This window comes from Gossypium hirsutum, chromosome A13 (assembly GCF_007990345.1).
Source record: "Gossypium hirsutum isolate 1008001.06 chromosome A13, Gossypium_hirsutum_v2.1, whole genome shotgun sequence".
In the NCBI taxonomy this organism is placed as follows: domain Eukaryota; kingdom Viridiplantae; phylum Streptophyta; class Magnoliopsida; order Malvales; family Malvaceae; genus Gossypium; species Gossypium hirsutum.
In genome coordinates, this window is record NC_053436.1 from 21,662,235 (window position 1) to 21,682,846 (window position 20,612).

The 20,612-nt window shown below is 34.4% G+C and overlaps 1 protein-coding gene across 1 annotated transcript; it reads right to left on the bottom strand.

Annotated features, from left to right (window-relative positions):
* Window positions 1–15,319: 15,319 nt before the first annotated feature.
* LOC107893942 (transcription factor CSA) lies at window positions 15,320–17,908 on the bottom strand. The gene is made up of 3 exons (XM_016819098.2): window positions 16,923–17,908; window positions 16,326–16,817; window positions 15,320–15,957 (listed from the first exon to the last, which is right to left on the bottom strand). The coding sequence occupies exons 1-3, from the start codon at window positions 17,437–17,439 to the stop codon at window positions 15,656–15,658; spliced, it is 1,311 nt and encodes a 436-aa protein (XP_016674587.1). The 5' UTR covers window positions 17,440–17,908; the 3' UTR covers window positions 15,320–15,655.
* Window positions 17,909–20,612: the final 2,704 nt, after the last annotated feature.

Here is a 20,612-nt window from a genome sequence, read left to right on the forward strand (position 1 = left end):
TGTGGAACAGCCATATTAGTTCGAATGTATTGGTTAAACCAATCATTCATCACGCTATAGAATGCTTGTCTAGCTTCATCATTCGGATTACTAGCATTAGGTTGAGAGTCTGCCGGCACTGTCCCTTGTGCGGGAGCAGGCGCTACACTCTCAAGATCATCAGCTACCTCTCGGTCACGATCGGGATCCATTACTATAAATAAACACATTTACAATTGTCAGAAATCACCACACTATCAAGTAATCACATAAAATGGCATGTATAGCTAGACCCAAAACATTACGGTAGTCCTAGAATCGACTAAACCGTAGCTCTGATACCAATAAAATGTAACACCCCGAACCCGAGACCGACACCGGAGTCGGACACGAGATGTTAATAAACTTTGAAAAATTTTTCCAGACACTGCCCAGTCTGAGTACTAGTCGCTTCAAAAATCATATCTTGAGTTTCACAACTCGAAAATCAGTTTTGTGATTTTTCCCTGAAACTAGACTCATGTCCCCACCTATGTATTTTTTTCTAGAATTTTTGGTCGGGCCAATTAGTACAGTTTATTAGTCAAAGTCTCCCATGTTACAGGGGTCGACTACACTGACCTTTTCCCATTACGACTTGGATATCTCTCTGCACAGAGCTTCAATACTGATGTCGTTTGTTTCTATGGAAACTAGACTCAGAGAGGAATCCATACATATATGGTATACCCCTAATTATCTCTGGTCAATTTATAGTGAATTTCCAAAGGCGGAACAGGGAATCCAGAACTGTTCTGGCCCTGTTCCACAAGAACCCGAATATCTCTTACTGTACTGTTCATATGATTGTTTCATTACTTTCATATGAAAGTAGATTCATCAAGGTTCGATTACATAATTTATTCACTATTTAATTCCACTCCTAATAATTCTTGTGATTTTTCCAATCCACACCACTGCTGCTATCAGCCTCTGTTTTCAAAGTAAACCTTACCTATTTTGGGGTTTCATGGACCAACTAGGGCCTTGTCATACATAAGCCCACATATGATCATACTTAGCCATTCCAGTGGCTGATCATTTGCTCAACACTTCCATTCCAACTATAGTTACATCATGAAACCATCTATACATTCATAAACACGAATGGTCTAATGCCATACTCCACTTCTACAAGCCATTTTCGCATGGCTGTACACTTATACATTTCATAAAGTATTCGAAAAACAACAATGGGTAGTCCTATACATGCCATATCAAGATTCAACCAAAATAGTACCCAAAAGAGCCTTTGATAGTGTGGGCGACTTCGACTTCAAGATCCCGAGTCCGATAGCTGGAGAACCAAAAATCTATAAAACAGAGGAGCAGTGTAACGAGTAAGCAATTTATGCTTAGTAAGTTTTGAGCAAGGAATTCCAGCATAAACAAAGAATAACACACATTTAGCTAAATGGAATATTTCATAATACGCAATTTACCGATATCAAACTTGCTTCACAACATTAACAACCCTTATGTACATACACAATAGACTAACTTAGCCGAAGGCCGGTAGCTCGTTTATCAACTGAGCGAACATTTATTTGTAAGGGCTCGATTAAATTCAACACATACGTAACATATCCCCATATTGGGATGATTTCCGAGTATTCGCTGGAATTTTACAGCAAGCTCATTCATTACCAAATCACGTACCTTTGGATTTAACCGGATATAGCTCCTCGTTCAAATGCCTTCGGGACATAGCCCGGTTTTAGTAACTCACACAATGCCTTCGGGACATAACCCGGATTTAATAACTCGCACGAATGCCTTCGGGACTTAACCCGGATTTAGTATCTCGCACAAAGGCCTTCGGGGCTTAACCCGGAATTTGTATCTCGCACAAATGCCTTCGGATCTTAGTCCGGATATATTCACTTAGCACAAAGCCTTCGGGACTTAGCCCGGACAGCATTCAATTAATCATGCACATCTAACAATAATTCATGACACATTCATATTTCATTTTCATTTGCGAAACTCAAACACAAGGCACATATCGTCCTTGCACATTCGGCTCAATAGCAACACATAGAGCATGATTTAATCACATCGTAATTTAAGCTCTCTTACTCAAGAACTTACCTCGGGTGCTGTCGAACGATTCCGCTAGCTATTCAACCACTTTTTCCTTCCCTTTATCGGATTTATTTCCCCTTTGCTCTTGAGCTTAATCAAACAAATAAATTGATTTCATCATTTAGGCATCAAAAAGATGAACACAAGGCACTTAGCCCATATTTATACATTAGACATTAAAGTCTCATACATGCAAAAATCATGCATCAACACAACATATTAGCTAATTTCTTTCCCCTTGGCCGAATATGCATGTCTATTTTTGGGGTCGATCTCAACACTTAATACACACATATACACACACTAGTAAAGCATCCTCCCCCTTTTCATCGATTTAACACATGCATTGCTCATCAACATGCAAAGTTACATTCGGCCTTAGCACACATCTTGCTAGCCGATTCTTCTCCATTTAGCAACCAATGCACATATGTGCTCACACAAAAATGCTAAAAAAGGAGGTTCAAGAATCATCAAGCCATCATCACATGCATCATTAACAAGCTTCATATTTTGCATGCAATGGCATTAACACAACCTCCACCTAGGCCGAATCTTAACTCATCCTCACCACAACATCAAGCACCAACCAAGAATGATGCATCCATGGTCAAGTGCCAATTCCATCACATAGCAAGATTTAGACCATGGGCCAAGTAGAACTCAAGCTAACAACTAAAACATGCATGCATCTCATGGAACATCATCAAACATACCTTAGCCTAGCTACATGCATGGCCGAATCTCTTCACCTTTCTTCTTCTTTCCTCCTTAAAATTTTTGGCCAAGGATGAACCAAAGGATGAGAAAATTTTCTTTGTTTTTCTTTCTAGTTTCGGCAAGCATGAAGATGAGAAAAGGATGAACAAAATTCTCTCATTTCTTTTCTTTAGCTCACGGCAATGGGGGGGGACAAACAACTACACACACATTTTTTTTTGTATTCACCATACTCCTTTTTTATTATTTTATTTGTTTTATCCCAACATTTTATGACACAAATTAACCTATCTTATTTGTGCCATACTCATGCCATAATTTCCATAAAATAAATTGCACAATTGTTCATCATGCCCATCATGGCCGGCCACTACTAGTAGGGGGGAAATTTGACATGCAAGTCCCCCCTTTGTCCACATGCACTAATAGGTCCTCACACATTGACCTATCACATTTTAGAATTTTCTCACATAAGTCCTATTAACTAAATTCACATGAAATCAACCAAATTGAAGCTTGAAATTTCACACATTCATAATTACATATTCTAGACAATAAGTATCACATTCAAACATTTTGGTGACTCGGTTTAGCGGTCCCGAAACCACTTCCCGACTAGGGTCAACTTTGGGCTGTCACAGGTGTTGCTGCTATTGTCTCATGATTTCTTCCTCATTTTCTTTACATATGCCTGATGTTGTTCTCATTGCTGTCTGACCTCTTTATCTCTACCCCTCAAATGCATCTCTCTAGATCATGTATCTTCTCTGTTAGCTCGGCTATGTCTCCTCTTTCCCTTAAATTGTGCTAACACAGAGATTTTGCTTTTTTTAAAGCGCCACTAGATATACATTTCCGAGGCGGAATGGTTGAAAAATGTTCCTGATTGCAAGCTCAAAGTTTAACCCCTCTTAATTCGTATATCTTCTAATTTCTTGTCCTGAACCAAAACTTCCACGTTGTTTAAACCAGCTGTAGCAGGTACACATTGATCATACTCGTATTGGCTCAGAACCAACAACAATGAATAATTGATGGCTCCCCATATGCCCAATTAAGGGAACCCACAAATGACTACGGCACCCGATGAGTATCGTCTCTGAATCATCCATGGAGCCCTCCATTCTATTTCTTGATGCGTCAATGTAGTAAGGATTTGAACCCACTCCTCAATCGATTTATTTGGAGCCACTCACTTTCCAAAAATTCCTCTATGAGCTTGGTCAAAGGAACAAACACCTGACGAAAGCACTTATAGAGGCACTTAAAATGGCTTTTCATCCAAACGAACAACAACTGTGTGCATCCTAAGAAACACCCGTCTCCTTTCCTTTTGATGAAATTGAGTGAAATCATGGTTTCAGCTAAGACTGCTGGAGCAAGATTTACCTCTTTTTCAATCTGAAATAGAAAATCGGCTAGCTCCACACTTACATATCCCAGAGCTTTTGGGAACACAATCAACCCGTACATGACAAACGCTAACAGTGCTAAATGTCTATCACCGCAGGCCTTTCCTATGGCATCCCTAATGTCAGACCAGGAAATGCAGGGACCGTTTTTATATTTTAACCTTGCTTTCCCCGCATCTACAGGTAATCCCATCATATTGGCTAAAGGTCTCAGAAAATCGACGTTCTGCTTCTAATATATCCTGAGCGAATCTTTAAAGTCATAGTAGAGAAGGGTAGAATATTCTTCGATATTCGGTAACATATCCACTTCATTGAGTGTAAAAAACCTATAAGTGGGATCCCAAAAATGTACCATAGCCTCAAACAAGGCATCATCCGGTTTAACAAACAGAAGCTGTGCTACATCGCCACACTTGTCCCAGAAATGTGTTTTCTTAGCATCGTCCCATGATTACCATATTCTTTTTAACTCATCTTCACGATTCCTCCTACAGTCCATGTGAACTATCTAAGGCAGGCTCGAGTCAAAACAAGCTATCTATCAATCGCCTTCTCTGCTCTGAGTATCCTTTGACATTCTCGCTATTATTCCTATATTTTTTACCCCATGCTGAACAGCTGAATCTTCTCGAAGTGTGTTCATGTCGAATATAGATACGACACTATGCCCCAAGTATTTAAAATAATGCATGAATTATGCCATGGAGAGACAGAGACACAAGAAAAATAAAGTCAGTAAAAAAATAAAGTCAAATGAAAAAAAATGCAAAATTAAATCATAAAACATTACGAAGAAAAAAATCAAACACAAAACATACGAATAAATGCTCATGAAGTCATATAGGGTATTATTTTGAGGGGTAAGGTACGACTCTTATGTCTATGTTTCACATTTAAAATGGTCATTACATGCTGGCTTACAGCTGACTCTAATGCATGGGGAACCCAAGGCTTAAATACGACGTCTATAGGGATGAGTTCCCTTTTTAAAAAGGGTTGGCCCTTGGGTTGTAAGACTTTCATAATGTACACGGTAGCATTTACTACATGAACATCTATGTCCATCTTAACCATGGAGTAGTCCTTAAACTTATGCGGTGACATATTGTCACATGAAAGTCTAAGGATACTCTTCCTAAATGAGATGGGCCTGAGTGTAGAACCGAAAGCAAAATGCAACATGAATGAAAATTATAGCCACCCCACGACGGCAGAGTCGAAGTACACATTAATCAATTTTATTGATAAAAGAATAAACAAACGTGTAACACCCCTAACCCGTATCCGTCACTGGACTAGGGTTAAAGGTGTTACCGAAAAAATCAAAACATTTCACAAATAATTCACAAACATCATTCACACATAATCATACATCATTACAAAGTCCTATAAAAAAATAATTCAATTTCTACCATTATTATGGTATTACTTAAACATTTATCAAAGTTTGTACAGGTCACACGCTCATGTGAACAGGCCGTGTGCCTTACACAGCTTTAAACACACCCGTGTCCTCTACCCGTGTCAAAACAGGGCATACATAGTGACTTGTCCACACGGCCACAAGACACGCCCGTGTTCCAGGCCATGTGAAAATCAGGGAGGCTACTGACTTGGCCACACGGTTGACTACACGCCCGTATGTCTAGCCGGTGGTCAAAACTGACTTGGCCACACATCCGTGTGTGCGACTGTGTGGTCTGCCCAGGCTCATTTTGAAATGGCCCTCGAGCAACACGACTAAGACACATGCCCATGTCTCTGCGCGTATGGGCAAAAATAGGCTATTTACAAGGCCAATTTGCCACCCATAAAGGGGTCTCCCTACAAGCAACAAATAAACATAAATTGCATACCAAATGCTCAACTATTTCACAAAAAATACATACACTAATCATGTTATATCATTATCAACCAATCTCAGGTTCATAACACATACCAATTCATGTCATTCCATAAGCTAAAACATACCAAAACATATGGTTTATAACCTTGATACATTGCATTCATTCTCATGCCAAAACCTTACCCAATTCTAAAATATGCACATACTAAAACTTACAAAATTGACCATTTCATTTAGTCATTCATAGAAACCTAAGCATGTTTTGCATCACATATCATATACCAAAATCAAACCATAAGTTCAAATACAAACTAGCCATATCACATGGCATGATATATACACTTCACAAAACATATGCAACTATCTCTAGCCTATACATGCCATACTCCAATATTTACACTTTCAAAATGTACCAAAATAGAGTTTGATAGTGTGGTGATGATCCTTGACAATCCCCGAGCTCTCAGTAGCTTCGATATTTATAAAACAATGCAAACACACACAAAGTAAGCTTTCAAAAGCTTAGTAAACCATATACAAATAAACTTAACAATTTAAACATATAAACATCATAAAATACATATACTTTTTAGCCAAATGCTATCACAAACCACATAGCTCAAATACATTTCACATTTTTCCCATTCGTTTGCACATATAACATATTTTCTCATACTTTTGTCACTTATAATCTCTTGATTACAAGATACATATACTTACCTTTCAACATCAAATATGATACACAATTTCAAACGTACCTGAATCGGATATACATTTTATATAATCATTCATTTTCTTGGAATGCCCGTTGAACCATTTGGAATCATAAGGATACGCGGATAACTCAGAAAGCTCATACAATGCCAACGTCCCAGACGTGGTCTTACATGTAATCAAATATCGATGCCACTATCCCAGACAGGGTCTTAAACGAAATCAAATACGATGCCAATGTCCCAGATGTGGTCTTACATGTAAATCATAAGTCGATGCCAACGTCCCAGGCGTGGTCTTACACGATAACACATATCGGATCCTATGTCATGTCATATGTATCCTAAATATTCCTAAGGTTCGTACGGGGCTTTTCGGACATCGAAACTTTGTCGATACTTTCTCGGATATCTCATATTCAAGGCATAAAGCCATTCATCATTATTCAATAGCATATAAGCACAAATAAATCATTTCAAACACATTTATTTCTATATAGACTTACCTCGTACGGATTCGGATAAACGGAATCAGCTACTCTACGACTTTCGACTTTCCCCAATCTAATTTTGTTTTCTTTAATTCTTGATCTATATAAATTCAAATTTAACTCTTTTTTCACCAAATCATTCGAAACAATCCACAAACACACATTTAGGGCATTTTACAAATTAGCCATCATATTTTCATATTTTGACAATTTACTCCGTAATCACAAAAATCACAAAATACACAAAATTTGCATATACTTATTCTTAGCCGAATATTCGTAGCACTCATACAAGTCCACTTATTTCATTTATTTCTCATTTTAGTCTCTTAATTTACAATTTTCACAATTTAGCCCATTTTACTCAAATTCATCAAAAATTCGAAAACAAAATATATTAACCCAACACATATCTTTCATTTTCTATCATCTAACTTCATAAAGCTCACAATTTCATTAATGTCATATTTCAAAATCATCACCAAAATCAGAAATTTAAGCATGGGCTTGATAGAACACTAAGCAACGATCACAAAAACGTAGAAATTATCAAAAACCGATCAAAACACATACATTAATCAAGCAAAACCATAGCTGAAACCCTAAGCTTAATTTTATTTTTTTTCTTTGATGAATTCGGCAAAGATGATGAATATATCATCAAATTCATGTTTTTGGTTTTATTTAATTCTTATTCTTACATCATTTACTAATTTACCCTTAAATAATAAACATTTAAACATTAATATCAAGGCCATTAATATCCATTCAAGCTTACAATGGTCAAATATCAACATAAGGACATTTCATATACAAAGACATATCAAATAAGCACTTTAACAAATAGAAGGCCACTTTTACATTTTACGCGATTAGGTCCTTTTCACAAATTAAGCACACAAATGATCGAATTTTCATACGAAACTTTCACACATGCTAATTCACATATTATAAACATAGAAAATAATATTTAAATATTTTTTTGACTCAGATTTGTGGTCCCAAAACTACTATTCCGACTAGGGTCTGAATCGGACTGTTACAAAACGCATTCGCATTCATATTAAAAAAGGATAAGTAAATAAAATAAACAAATAAATCAATATTTAACGCATATTCAACAATTTAAAATGACATTAGACAATTAAACAAATTAATGCACGAATAAATAAATCTAATATGCACAAATACTAAAAACCTAGCTCTGAATCCTAAGTAAGTCGACTCACTAACTATAACACCTCTAACCTATATCCGTCGCCGGAACAGGGTTACGGAGCATTACCAAGATTTAGAAACTGAATAATAGACATGTCATATTATCTAGCAAACATATCTTAAATCATTCAAAGTCCTTTATATGAGCCTTCGAGGCCCAAAATACACATTAGAAATAAATCGAGACTAAACCGGGTACTCAGGAAATTTTTTGGAAACATCAAAAATTTTCAAAGGTGTAGGGGACACATGCCCGTGTGGCCAGGCCGTGTGGCTCACACAGTTAGGAGACATGCCCATGTCTCAAGCCATGTAAGCATTCGAAATAGGGGCACACGGTCGTGCCCCAGCCAGTGTCCAATTTAGGGTGCTTATTGACTTGGGTTACACGGCCAAGCCACACACCCGTGTGCTAGGCCGTGTGAGCATGCTGACTTGTAATATTAAGGTGCAGAGGTCACTCAGCCAAGCCACACGCCCGTGTGCTATGCCTTATGAATATTTTGAGCATTCTGTTTCTAAATTTTAAATATGTAGGGGACACACGGCCAAACCACATACCCATGTGTTAAGCCGTGTGTAACACATGGCTGAGACACACGCCCGTGTCTCTGCCCATGTGGACGAAAATAGGTCATTTCAAGGCCACATTTCTCACCCATTTAGGTATCAACATAAACACAACATTTTAACACATCAATATACCACAACAAAGCATTCAACACAAGCCAAAGTCATGTTTTATATACTATATATCATCACATATACCTTAAATACTCAAACTTACCTATTTAGTCTATTTAACAAATTTTACTTAGTTTTACTACTAACTAAATACCTATTCCATCATAATCACATCACAATTTACTTCATTTCCAAACCAAAATATATATCTAGGTTGATTATGTAAACAAAACATCATTCATAACATCTATACATGTCAACTTTAATCTAATCCACATCAATCCCTATACATATCATATAAGCCATATTGAACGCCTTAAAAACTACCAAAATAAGCTGGATAGTGTAACTTGATGTGCTGATCCAATCTTTTGACCTCACGAAAATCTACAAAGACATTAAACCACACAAGTAAGCTTAATGAAGCTTAGTAAATTCGATGGGTTAAAAATAAATCTTTTCGAACCTACTATAACACATCAATTAAATAAATTCATTCAATGTAAACTCCTTGCCAATCACAACTTTAATCAAAGAAAACACTTATTTTAAGTAATAACAATAACAAACAATATGTCTTTTAATTTCAATTATACAGTCACTTACCAAATCTTCCCAAATTGGAAAACAACTTACGGATATGAGTACATCGTTTTCAAAAGCTCGAAGGCTAAACAGAAGCTTATGAGAGCTAAACAGAAGCTCATAAGAGCTAAACGGAAACCCATAAGGGTTAAACAGAAGCTCAAAATAGCTGAACGGAAACTCATATGAGTTAAACAGAAGCTCGTGAGAGCTAAACAGAAAGTAAACACAAAATTTCACAACCAATGCTGAGCCTCGGTTTACTTGGGTAATTTTATGTCATTTTCCTCCAATGACGTCATGCGCCACATAACGAATGTACTCAAATCTCGCGTTCTATTTAATTTGAATATTCAATTCAAATGTATAAATTTAACAATATTTTATTTTCAACAATAGAATAAACACATAATATCATTCATCAATTCAATATAAATATTAAAGTTTAACCGTACGAACTTACCTGCGTTAAATTGTAATATTTGCAAGAGTTCAGGGACTATTCCACTAATTTTCCTTTTTCACGTATATCTACGGGATCTTGATCTAAAATATAGAATTACTCATTCGTTAGCCTATATTTCAGTTCTAATTCATTTCCCAATTAATACTCTTTAATTTTTAAAATTTACACAATTACCCCAAACTTTCACAATTTTTGCAATTTAGTCCTTAACTAATTAATCTTATCAAATTAACTAATATTTTCTTATCAAATTAACTAATTTTTTCTCAATTAATAATTTATCTAAATATTCTAGGCTATCATACAGCCCTTGATAAAACAGAAATTTAATATCAAACCGTAATTCTTTAATTCTTCACAATTTGATCCTAAAACTAATATTTAAAAAAATCACTTTATAAAATCATCATACAACAAAATTAAAGCTCTAAATCCATGTTATTCATCTAAAACATCTAATACTCATCAATGGAAACTTTCAAAATTTTCAATAAAATAAAAAAAACTAAGGTAATATTAAGTTGGACTTAATTGTAAAAGTCTCAAAAACATAAAAATTATAAGAAAAAGGAAAGAATTGAACTCACTTGAAGAAAAAAATATGAAAACTAGCTTGAGGGGACTCTCCTATAGCGTTTTGGACTGACAATTGATGAAGAAATTGTCTAGAAACTTTTAGATTTTCAATTTGATATTTTAATTTCACTTTATTTACAAATTTGCCATTAAATGGCTTATTTTATTATGTTTTTCTTACTTATGCCGCTTCATCTATCCCACTTGGGCATATTTACTCCTTAAGTCCTCCTTTGTTTAATAATTAAGCCATTTTAAATATCTTACATATTATTTATAATTTTTTTAAGGTAAATGGTAGGTGAGATCTTAAGGACTAACCTAAATCCAAATGTAAAAACCTTATGGTTTCAATAAAATATAACACCTACTTAACTAACTTCATGTCAACAATTATAGGATGGAAAAATGACCTAAAGTTCCCTCTTTTAAAATAAATAGTAATAAAATAGGAAAATTAATTAAATTGGCTAAAGTTAATGAAAAGTTGAAGCTATTTCAAAATGACACTAATAAAAAGAAAAATGAAATAAATAAGACATTAACATGATGATGATAATAACAATAACACTAATACACTTTACTCATAATACAATAAAAAAATCAAGGTAACATAAATAAATAATATTAAAATGTATGTAAGGGGAATGTGTAAAAAATATATAAATAGGCATGAAAATAAATAAAACGAAATAAGAATAAATAAATATTATACAAGTGTGAATAAATATAAAATATTAAAATAAAGTGCATAATTAACATTAAATATATAATGTATAAATGCAAGTGAAATGGAAGATATAAGTGTAAATTATTTATTAAAAATGCAAAACAAAATGACATGACTTGATTTTAGGACTAAAAGAAAAAAAATGTGGAAGACAGAGGACTGATGTAGCAATTAATTTTCCTTTAATTTTTAAATTCCGGATTAAATTGAATGTTTAAATAAACAAAAGGGTTATAGGTGTAAATAGTCAGAGAGCGAAGGCGGTGCTGCACAAAAGGGGTATTTTTTGTAAATTTAAAAAGTAAGGGGTAAGAATAAATTACTCATTTTTCGGCACCTATAAATGAAAAAAAAAACTATTTATTCTTTTATTTTAACCTCATTGTTTTTTAAAAAAAAAACCTCTTCCTCTACCTTTTTCTCTTCCTCTTCCTCTTCTTCTTCCAACTTCTATGTTGGCCATGGCTCTATCACTAGAGAGAATCTAAACTTTCTCATTTAAAAAAAAAATACTATTTTTCTTAAATATTAAAGTTTTTATTTTGAAGTCGTTAAAAAAATCAAAACTTTGTTTTAAAAATTTAAACTTTCCTTTAAAATAACTATAAAAAAATAGATTTTTATTTTTTAAAATCTAAACTTTCTCCTTTAAAAAAAACACTATTTTTCTTAATGATTAAAGCTTTTACTTTGAAATAGTTGAAAAAAATCAAACCTTGTTTTACAATTTTAAACTTTCCTTTAAAATAACTAAAAAATATATATATTTTATTTCTTTAAATTCTAACTTTCTCTTTTTTTTTAAAAACACTATTTTTCCTAAAATCAAGCTTTTAAAAAAAACCTTTATTTTAGCAAGGGGAGGGAAAAAAACGAGATTTTTGGAGGCTCTTAGGGGCGGAGGACCGACAATCCGGTAACGTCCCCTTCATCAGAACCCAAAGTCCAATTCCTTGTGACATGCCTATGGCAAAAAATAACGATAGAAGAAAAGAAAAAAAAGAAATAGAATGCTTGTAGTTGTTGTATTTTTTTATCTTTTTTTTTAAGAACAAAAATAATGAAAAGCCTCTCTTTTTCATTTCATTTCATGTTTATATATATATATTTTTTAATATTAATTATTTGTAAAAAATGATAATAATAGTATTTAATAATAGTAATAGCAATTATGATAGTAATAATAATTTGGGCCTGTCAGGAAAGAAGAAAAAAAGAAAAGAAAAATAAAGGTCTCAAATAGACCAAAATCAGGTGGGCTTCAAAAGGCTCAAGAGAGAACAAAATTTAAATGGGCCCCCAATTGAGCTTGGATAAAAATGGGAGTCTACAGTTGCTACAATGTATCAATGGAAGTGCCCACTTCCACCACCACTGCGATAGATAGCACCTTCCCAAGTTTGGAAGATTCACATTTTATTGGAACAATATCTTTGGACAATGTTGATATCGTGGGATTATTCAAGTCCATCAATAAAGATCAATTCACTTGAAGAAACATATCCTGAGTTTCAAATTGGATTGATTGTACCAAATCCCTTGGATCGAGGATGTTAAATCGGGACTAATCTTGAAGACTTGTCTTCCAACAATCCACCTTACTTTGGTCATTATTGTATTGTATTTGACTATTTTATCTATTGTTTGGAAGGGATTGTGATTGGTTTTTAGTATGTTAGCAAGTCTTGAAAATATTTATATATTTGAAAGAGGTTTAAGTATTGAATATTGAAAGCACTTATAAGTTCGTTGAGGAACGTTATTTGTAAGAGTGAATTTAAGTTTGTAGAACCTCTTGTTGTTGGTTTTACAAACTAAGTTCTTAAGTGAGAATTTAGTAGTGAGAGACTTAATTTTTTATGTAAAAAAAGTGAGAATTTTTCATGGGGTGTGTTATAACTAAAATTATTGGTTATATTAAGTTCAAAGATAGTTGATTCATCTCATTGAGCTACTGTAGACTTGGAAACTGAATATTCAAATATATTCTATAAAGAATTGCTGCAAAGGTTCTTTATAGAATTTGATACTCTTGCTATGCTATGTTTAAAGTTCAATGAACTATTTTTCGTTAGTATAAAATGTAGACTATCATTGAGTTTCATTGCATATTCATGATTCATTGTTTAGAACTCTTTTGCATACTAAAATATAGGTAGTGGTGAATAGAAACTTAAAGATAGTGAAATGATTTCACGCCTTGAAACTTTAAGTTAATTTCTTATAAATTTATTTTATCAAACGCACCAACACAAGAATGAGTAAAACAAGAAAAGAAGTAAAGAAAAAAAAGGGGGGGTTGAGAGAACGAGTACGGTTTCTTTTCCTGCTTAACCAACTCAAACTTTTTCAGTATTTATACACAACATATATGATAGCCGATGGCTATCATTAACTGATATAATAGAGTAACTACTACTAATTAACAAATTGGCTGACTTTTACAACTGCTACCTATAATCTGTTATACATTCTTCTGATACTGCCCACTTGGTTGCCACACGTACTCATTTGCATACAATGTAAGCTCAAGACACATGAGGACTCAAGATAGCAGTCAATGGCAGGTCATGAACATTGGTATTATCCTAATGATGTCATATCTGCACGACTTCATTAAAAAAAAGGGTCAGCTGTCACTGAGATTAAAGGGGAAAAAGAGAATCTAAAACATGAAACTATGCAATTCCTTGGGTTCGGAGTAGTTGTTGATAGTTTGTATTTGTTTTTCTTTACTCCATCTTCTTAGCTACTGGATGGAACATAAGCAAACACTTAATTGTCCTCACTTGCATTCTCTAAACAAACTTATTTGACAATGGATTTTGAGTCAAGTGGGAAGGAGGTTGCTTTGATAGGGATGAATAGCACAGTGCTCCAACCTTAGTTTATTAATATCAATAAATAACATTATTCTATGATTCCACGGTTTTAATTAGGAATAGAAAAGTAAGTGTTCAATTTTTCTCGTTTGGAATTTGACCTTACTCCAAAATAAATTTTCCCTTCGATTCAACTCCACTCTATAATCGAGGCCAGATATAAATTATAATTACCAAATATTGGATCTTAGACCCAAAAAGAGTAGCTGATGAAGATGTACAAGTAACCCAAACTGAAGCCCAAAATGTAAAAGAACAAGAACAAGGAAAAAAAATACTAGATATTGGGCTCCGATCACTGTTTTCCTTCTCTTCATTTTGTTAAATACATTATGGTATAGTTGTTCATGGTGAACTTCGAATATTTTTAAAAAATTTTAAAATTATAACCATTTGGTATAATAGCCATTTTTAAAGGGAGTAACAAGATTACAAGCAGTTTATGGTCAACATTTTCATATTTAGTAATCTCAGCTTTATGTATATTCCCATGTGGATGGCATGAATCCTGGGAATGATTGATGATGGTAAAGGAAGGAAGCAATGGTGAAAAAAAGGTTGGTGAAGTTTGTTTTGTTTGCATCATTTGTGCCTGAATTTTGCAGTCCCATGAGAAAAGAATGCCTTCTGTTTCAAATTTCAGTTTCTTGTTTTGTCTTTCTTTGCCTCATCATCAGCATACGCTGTTTGTTTCACCATCATATATTCATGCCTCCGGTATGTTCCTCCATATCATAAAGCATTTATCTCACACTTCTTTAATGATTTTATCCACTAAGGCAAACCTTAATACAAGGATGGAATTACCACTGAATTGATGCAGTTAATGAAAAACATGATTCCCATTTTACCACTATGCAAAAATCATATCATATAATATGAAAACCTGATTTTGAAAGTCCATTTCAGCACCCTTTATGATCATAACTGTGGTTCAAAACCAATAGACAATGGAGGAGAGTTGGGAGTGTTTAATAGTTTTAGAAACAAAGAGAAGGGAAAAACAGTAGAGAAGGCTGCATGCATATAATTATAATTTTATTATTTTGTTTCAACTTATGGAAAGGGTGGGGACTCGGTAGAGAAAGGGGACATGGAACAGACTGATGCAGAGATCTATGGACTGTCACCTTTCTCTTTACCTCTAAATGGCCCTCTCAGTTATCTTGGAGCACTTCCACATTAAGGTGGAAACCTTTTTCAGGGCCTTTTTTTTTTCTAAAACTTCATATGGCTCCTACTCCAAGAAAGTCAATGAATGGGGGTGGAACTGTCTCATAGTGGCTGCTGGTTGCTGCTTTGGTACCTGGCACTGATGATGAAGGTTCACTGCCTGATATTTGAGCTGTTGGTGCTGCGGAATCTGTGAGACCTTGGGAGCTGAGGAACTCTGACTGTTGCATTGCCATTATGTATGATGGATGGTGATGCTGGTGGGGATAGAAACCAGAGATTTGGGGTTCATCAATGGGCCTATCCCAAGATCTGGTCTGGCTGAAAATACCCATCATGTCATTGCTCTTAACACCTGTTCCAAATGTTTTAAAAACACCACCAGTTACAATGTAGAGAAACTAGCAAATTAACAATGACTAAACGTGAATGTAGTGTCAAAAAACATGTAGAGGAGTGGATTGGTTTGGGTTAAACTTTAAAGCAGGAAAAAGGTAAAGGAAAACGGTTACATCAGTCAATGTCTATAAAGCAAATGAATAATTAAAACACAAAAATCATCGAAGTGTTTCTCAAGTATGAAATTCGAGGTAGGTTTCCAAAAAGGAAACCAATGAGGAAACAGCACAAAAACCCAAACACACAAAAGAACTGCATAATGAACATTGAAAATAAGCTTTGGAGGTAAAAAGGAGTATATAGGGAGTTTACAAAGAGACCCACCAGGGATGAAATCAAAAGGTGGCTGTTGTGTAATGAACCCTGTGCGAGGGACCTCGCTGCTTGAGTGGGGTGAAACATTAGAGCCAACGTTACCCCCAGCATTAGCACCATTGAAGGTTCCAAACTGGTAATGGGAGATAGTGCCAAGTCTTCTATTGGGGATGTTGAGACAGTATGGCGGTGGTTCAGCTTTTGTGGCTGCATCTCTGCAGACAAAATTTGGAGTTTCTTCCATTTTTCTATAAACAGATTGGCTCAGTTTCCTCCTCCTATAGGCAGTCGATTGTTCTCTATACTTCCTTGCCATAATCACATGCCAATGGTTCTTGACAGCATTATCAGTCCTTCCAGGGAACAGCCTAGCTATCATTGCCCACTTGTTACCATAAAGTCTATGAGCTTGCATTAGCCTCTCTTCTTCTTCTTCAGTAAATGCTCTTCTATTGATCCTAGGGTCCAATTGATTAAACCATCTTAGCCTGCAGCTCTTACCTTCAAGCACAATCAAACAAAAGTCATAATAAGTGGGAGAAGCCTTCTTAGTGAACTAAAGAATAAAATAACACTGCTTTTGCCATTTCTTGACGATTAACTTACCAGATCTTCCTTCCAACTTCTCTGCTATAAGGTTCCAGTTTTGAGGGCCATAAAGAGCTACAAGTTCCTTGAGCTTAGTATCTTCCGCAGGCCTCCAGTGGCCTCTTGCACAAAGCTTTGACTGACCACTATCTGTTTCCTTGCCACTTACGGTATTATCATTGGGGTTCTCTTCATTTAAGATGGCATTGAGATTAATGGTCCTACTATCATCTCCAAACCCATCACTGCAATCTGAGCTTTGACCTTCCACAACATCAGAGCTATGGTTTTCCTCAAAGCTCCTTGTTTTGCAGTTCCCCATGAAATGAAAACCCCAAGAAGCTCTTTCATTTTCCATCTCTGGGACCTTACAACCATAACTGTCCTGCGTGGAAGAAACACTTGAGCCTAGAATACCATAGTTTTGACCGAGAGAAAGGGAACCCATGTCTGGGTAAACCATCCCCATTGAAGAACCAAGAGAAGATGAAGAAGAAGAGGGAATAGTGGTTAAGTAATAGCCTGGCGTATTCATGTTGAATGGTGCTGGTGCATATATATAACACACTTGTTAACCATGCTTCATTTCCTCTTCTGACAAATGCTGTTATACAATTGTTAGAAAGTCATGTTCATGCACAGATGATTTCAAAAACAAAGTTTGACAAACAGTGAAGGACTGGAAAAGTGAAGTTATGCAGCAGCTGGGAGAAAAAGAAAAGGATTAAAACTTGAAACAGCAAAAACAGCTAGGGATATGTGTATAAGGGAGAAAACCTACAAAGGAATGGACTAAAAACAGTGATTGAAGTAGTTCAGCTAGTTCCTACTATTAAATTTTTAATGTCACCAACATCATTCACACGTGTGTAAGCGCCCTTTTTCTCTCTCACTGATGGGCATGAGGGTTCTTAGGCTGTCCCTCTCTATAATGACAAGAAAGACTCATAATATGATGTGTGTAAGCTTGGGGTGGTGCAGGTCTTAGACACCTTTCTTTTCAAGGCAGAAATTTTGAGAGCTTGACAAAACAGGCCCCTATCAACACACTAGTAAATAAACCTAGCCCTTTCCATCTCCATCAAATATCAGTCCCCATACAACTTTTTTTTATTTTATTTTTAACTTGAGGATTAGGTTTAACCTAGGGTTCAGTTAACCACCTGAAGTTGACCCAAAAACTAACACCCACCCCCCCCCCAAAAAAAAAAACCACCGAACCAAGAATTTACCGTATTCATCATGTCCCTTCCTTCCCAACTAACAGTACAAAATGGCTTATCCTTGTCTCTTTCATCTAGGCTTATCTCTCTTATCTCCATTATTAGAAACAAAGATTCTACTAATTAGTTTAGACACAAATATAAAAAGGGTATTTATTCTTTTCCCTTGATCTTTTTGCCATCGTAATTAATCACTAATTTAATATGGTGGTCATAGTTTTCTGCCCAAAATATATCTGCTCCATCACCTTGTCATGTGTAAAAAAAAAATATATTTGTTTCACTGTTTTGTTACACTTTTACAAGACTGAACAGTAAAAAACAGAAGAGATGTAACGTGTAAGGTAGATTCAAGCGGCTACCTTTCTCTAAGATCACTAAAACCCACAAATAATACATTACTACCTTTTTTTTCTGCCATCCCTGATGTATGTATGTAGATACATGCACAATATGTCAGTAATGGGATGCATCAGAAAATTAGATAATCATCAATGTGCCAAGTTTGTACATCTTTTTTCTTTCAAGTTAATTGACAATTAAACAGTGCATTCCATAGGGCATTTGAGAAAATTGTTTAAGGAGGTTGTGCTGCCTAGTGCTTCTGTCATGAGTCAATGGCCTATTGAGAGATTGGCCTCTTTTTTAGTTTTTACCACGAAGTTACAGAATGTCCAGTTCCCAGTTACTTTACACAGTTTTTTTACCATTAATGGCTCTAAGGGTGACTCTAATGAGAGCCTATAAATAGGAAACAAAGCTTTTCTTTGATAGTTTCTGATTGCTTCAAAGAGGATGATGATGAGTCAGATCAATGAATGAAGTAACTTCTCAAATAGTAAACAAAATTTGGCATATTCAGAAACAAAAAACCTCAATTAAACCAGTTAAAAGCACAAGTATATTTCCATGTAAGGAATGTCCTTAACTTTTACCCACAAAAAATGTGAAAAGATATGCTTGGATAAAAGAATGGACCTAATATTGTATTTTTATTTTGTTCCTTTTTACTTTTTTTCTCAGTTTTCACTAACTGGAAACCTAATGACAGACCTTTCATTTATTGTGATCACTGACGCTAACAGGAATGTACTATCTCTGATGCTGATGTGATGAGTTGGTCAAAGAAAGCTTTGAAAGCTTACTTTACTTGAGAAAACAAAGCGTCTAAAACCCTAAAAATATATAATTAGCAAAAGGTGTAGGAGAGGAGGGGTTAGACCCTCCATTATTGCTGTTTAGTTGTAATTAGGTCGGTTAAAATTGTTAGTCTTATTATTTCATGGTTACTTCCCATGGGGGTCCCAAAACCAATGAGGGAGGCATATTAGTGGTTTTTCCCTGGAGACTCACTGCAGTAATTATTAATGGTGGGTTTTCTTTTTATCTTTTACTTCTGCCATAAGATTACAGGGTTGTCTTGATGTCATCATCACATTGGGACCCGGTAAAAACAGTTGATTTTATTTTTGTCATATTTATTGAATTAATTTATTTAACTCAGTGAATCATCCGTACGGCTATTTATTTTGTCCAAAATATTTGTTTTTTTTTTATAACCTCATCTTTTAGATCCAAAACAATTTATGTTTGAAATTAAATGTTAACATTTGAAAAAAGTATATACAAAATTTTAGAAAACGTGCAATTATCTTTTAATTAAATAACAAATAAATGTAAAAAGTATTTAATATAAAATATAATAAATAAAAGTCAAACCTTTTACGTGAAATGGTTAACTGTTTTTTTTCTTCTTCTTTTTTTACAATAAGTTAAGTGAAAAAGTTGTGAAATAATGTTAAACTGAATATATTGGTACCCACTCTTTGGGTGAGAAGTTCTATTTGTTTGAATAAAAATTTATATATTTTGATTAGTTTTTTAAAGATAAGCCCATAGTTGTGTTAAGATAGTCATAATTTCTTGATATTTATATAATTAATTTTTTAAGAAAGTAATATTGTTAAAAAAATTGTAATTTTTTAAAGAGATTCGTAGTTTATGAAGGGGAGTCATTTTTAAAAAAGAGTGGGAGGCTTTTTACACAATTATATATATATATATATTTTTATATTTTAAATGATATAAATCTCCTTTGTATATAAATTTGATGTAGTTAAAACTCTTTTTTGAGATTGTATTACTTAATTCGTGACATCAAACACAATCAAACAATTTACATTAATATATATCTAATGGTATTGTAATGACCCGATTTCCAGTGGTGTTGAAAATTTCGGTTTCGGGATCTTATTTTGTAAATTGAGTTCCTAAATATTAAATAAAGATGTTAACGGAATTATTGTATAGATGATTTAAAATTTGGATAGTTAATTTACCCGTAATTGTAATTAATTAGTGCCCAAAGACTATATTGTAAAGTTTAATTGCTATAGATTTTTAATTAGGAATTGACTTGGGGACTTAAATTGCAATTAACCAAAGGTCCAAAATAGCAATTAGACCATGTATAAATAAAATTTAG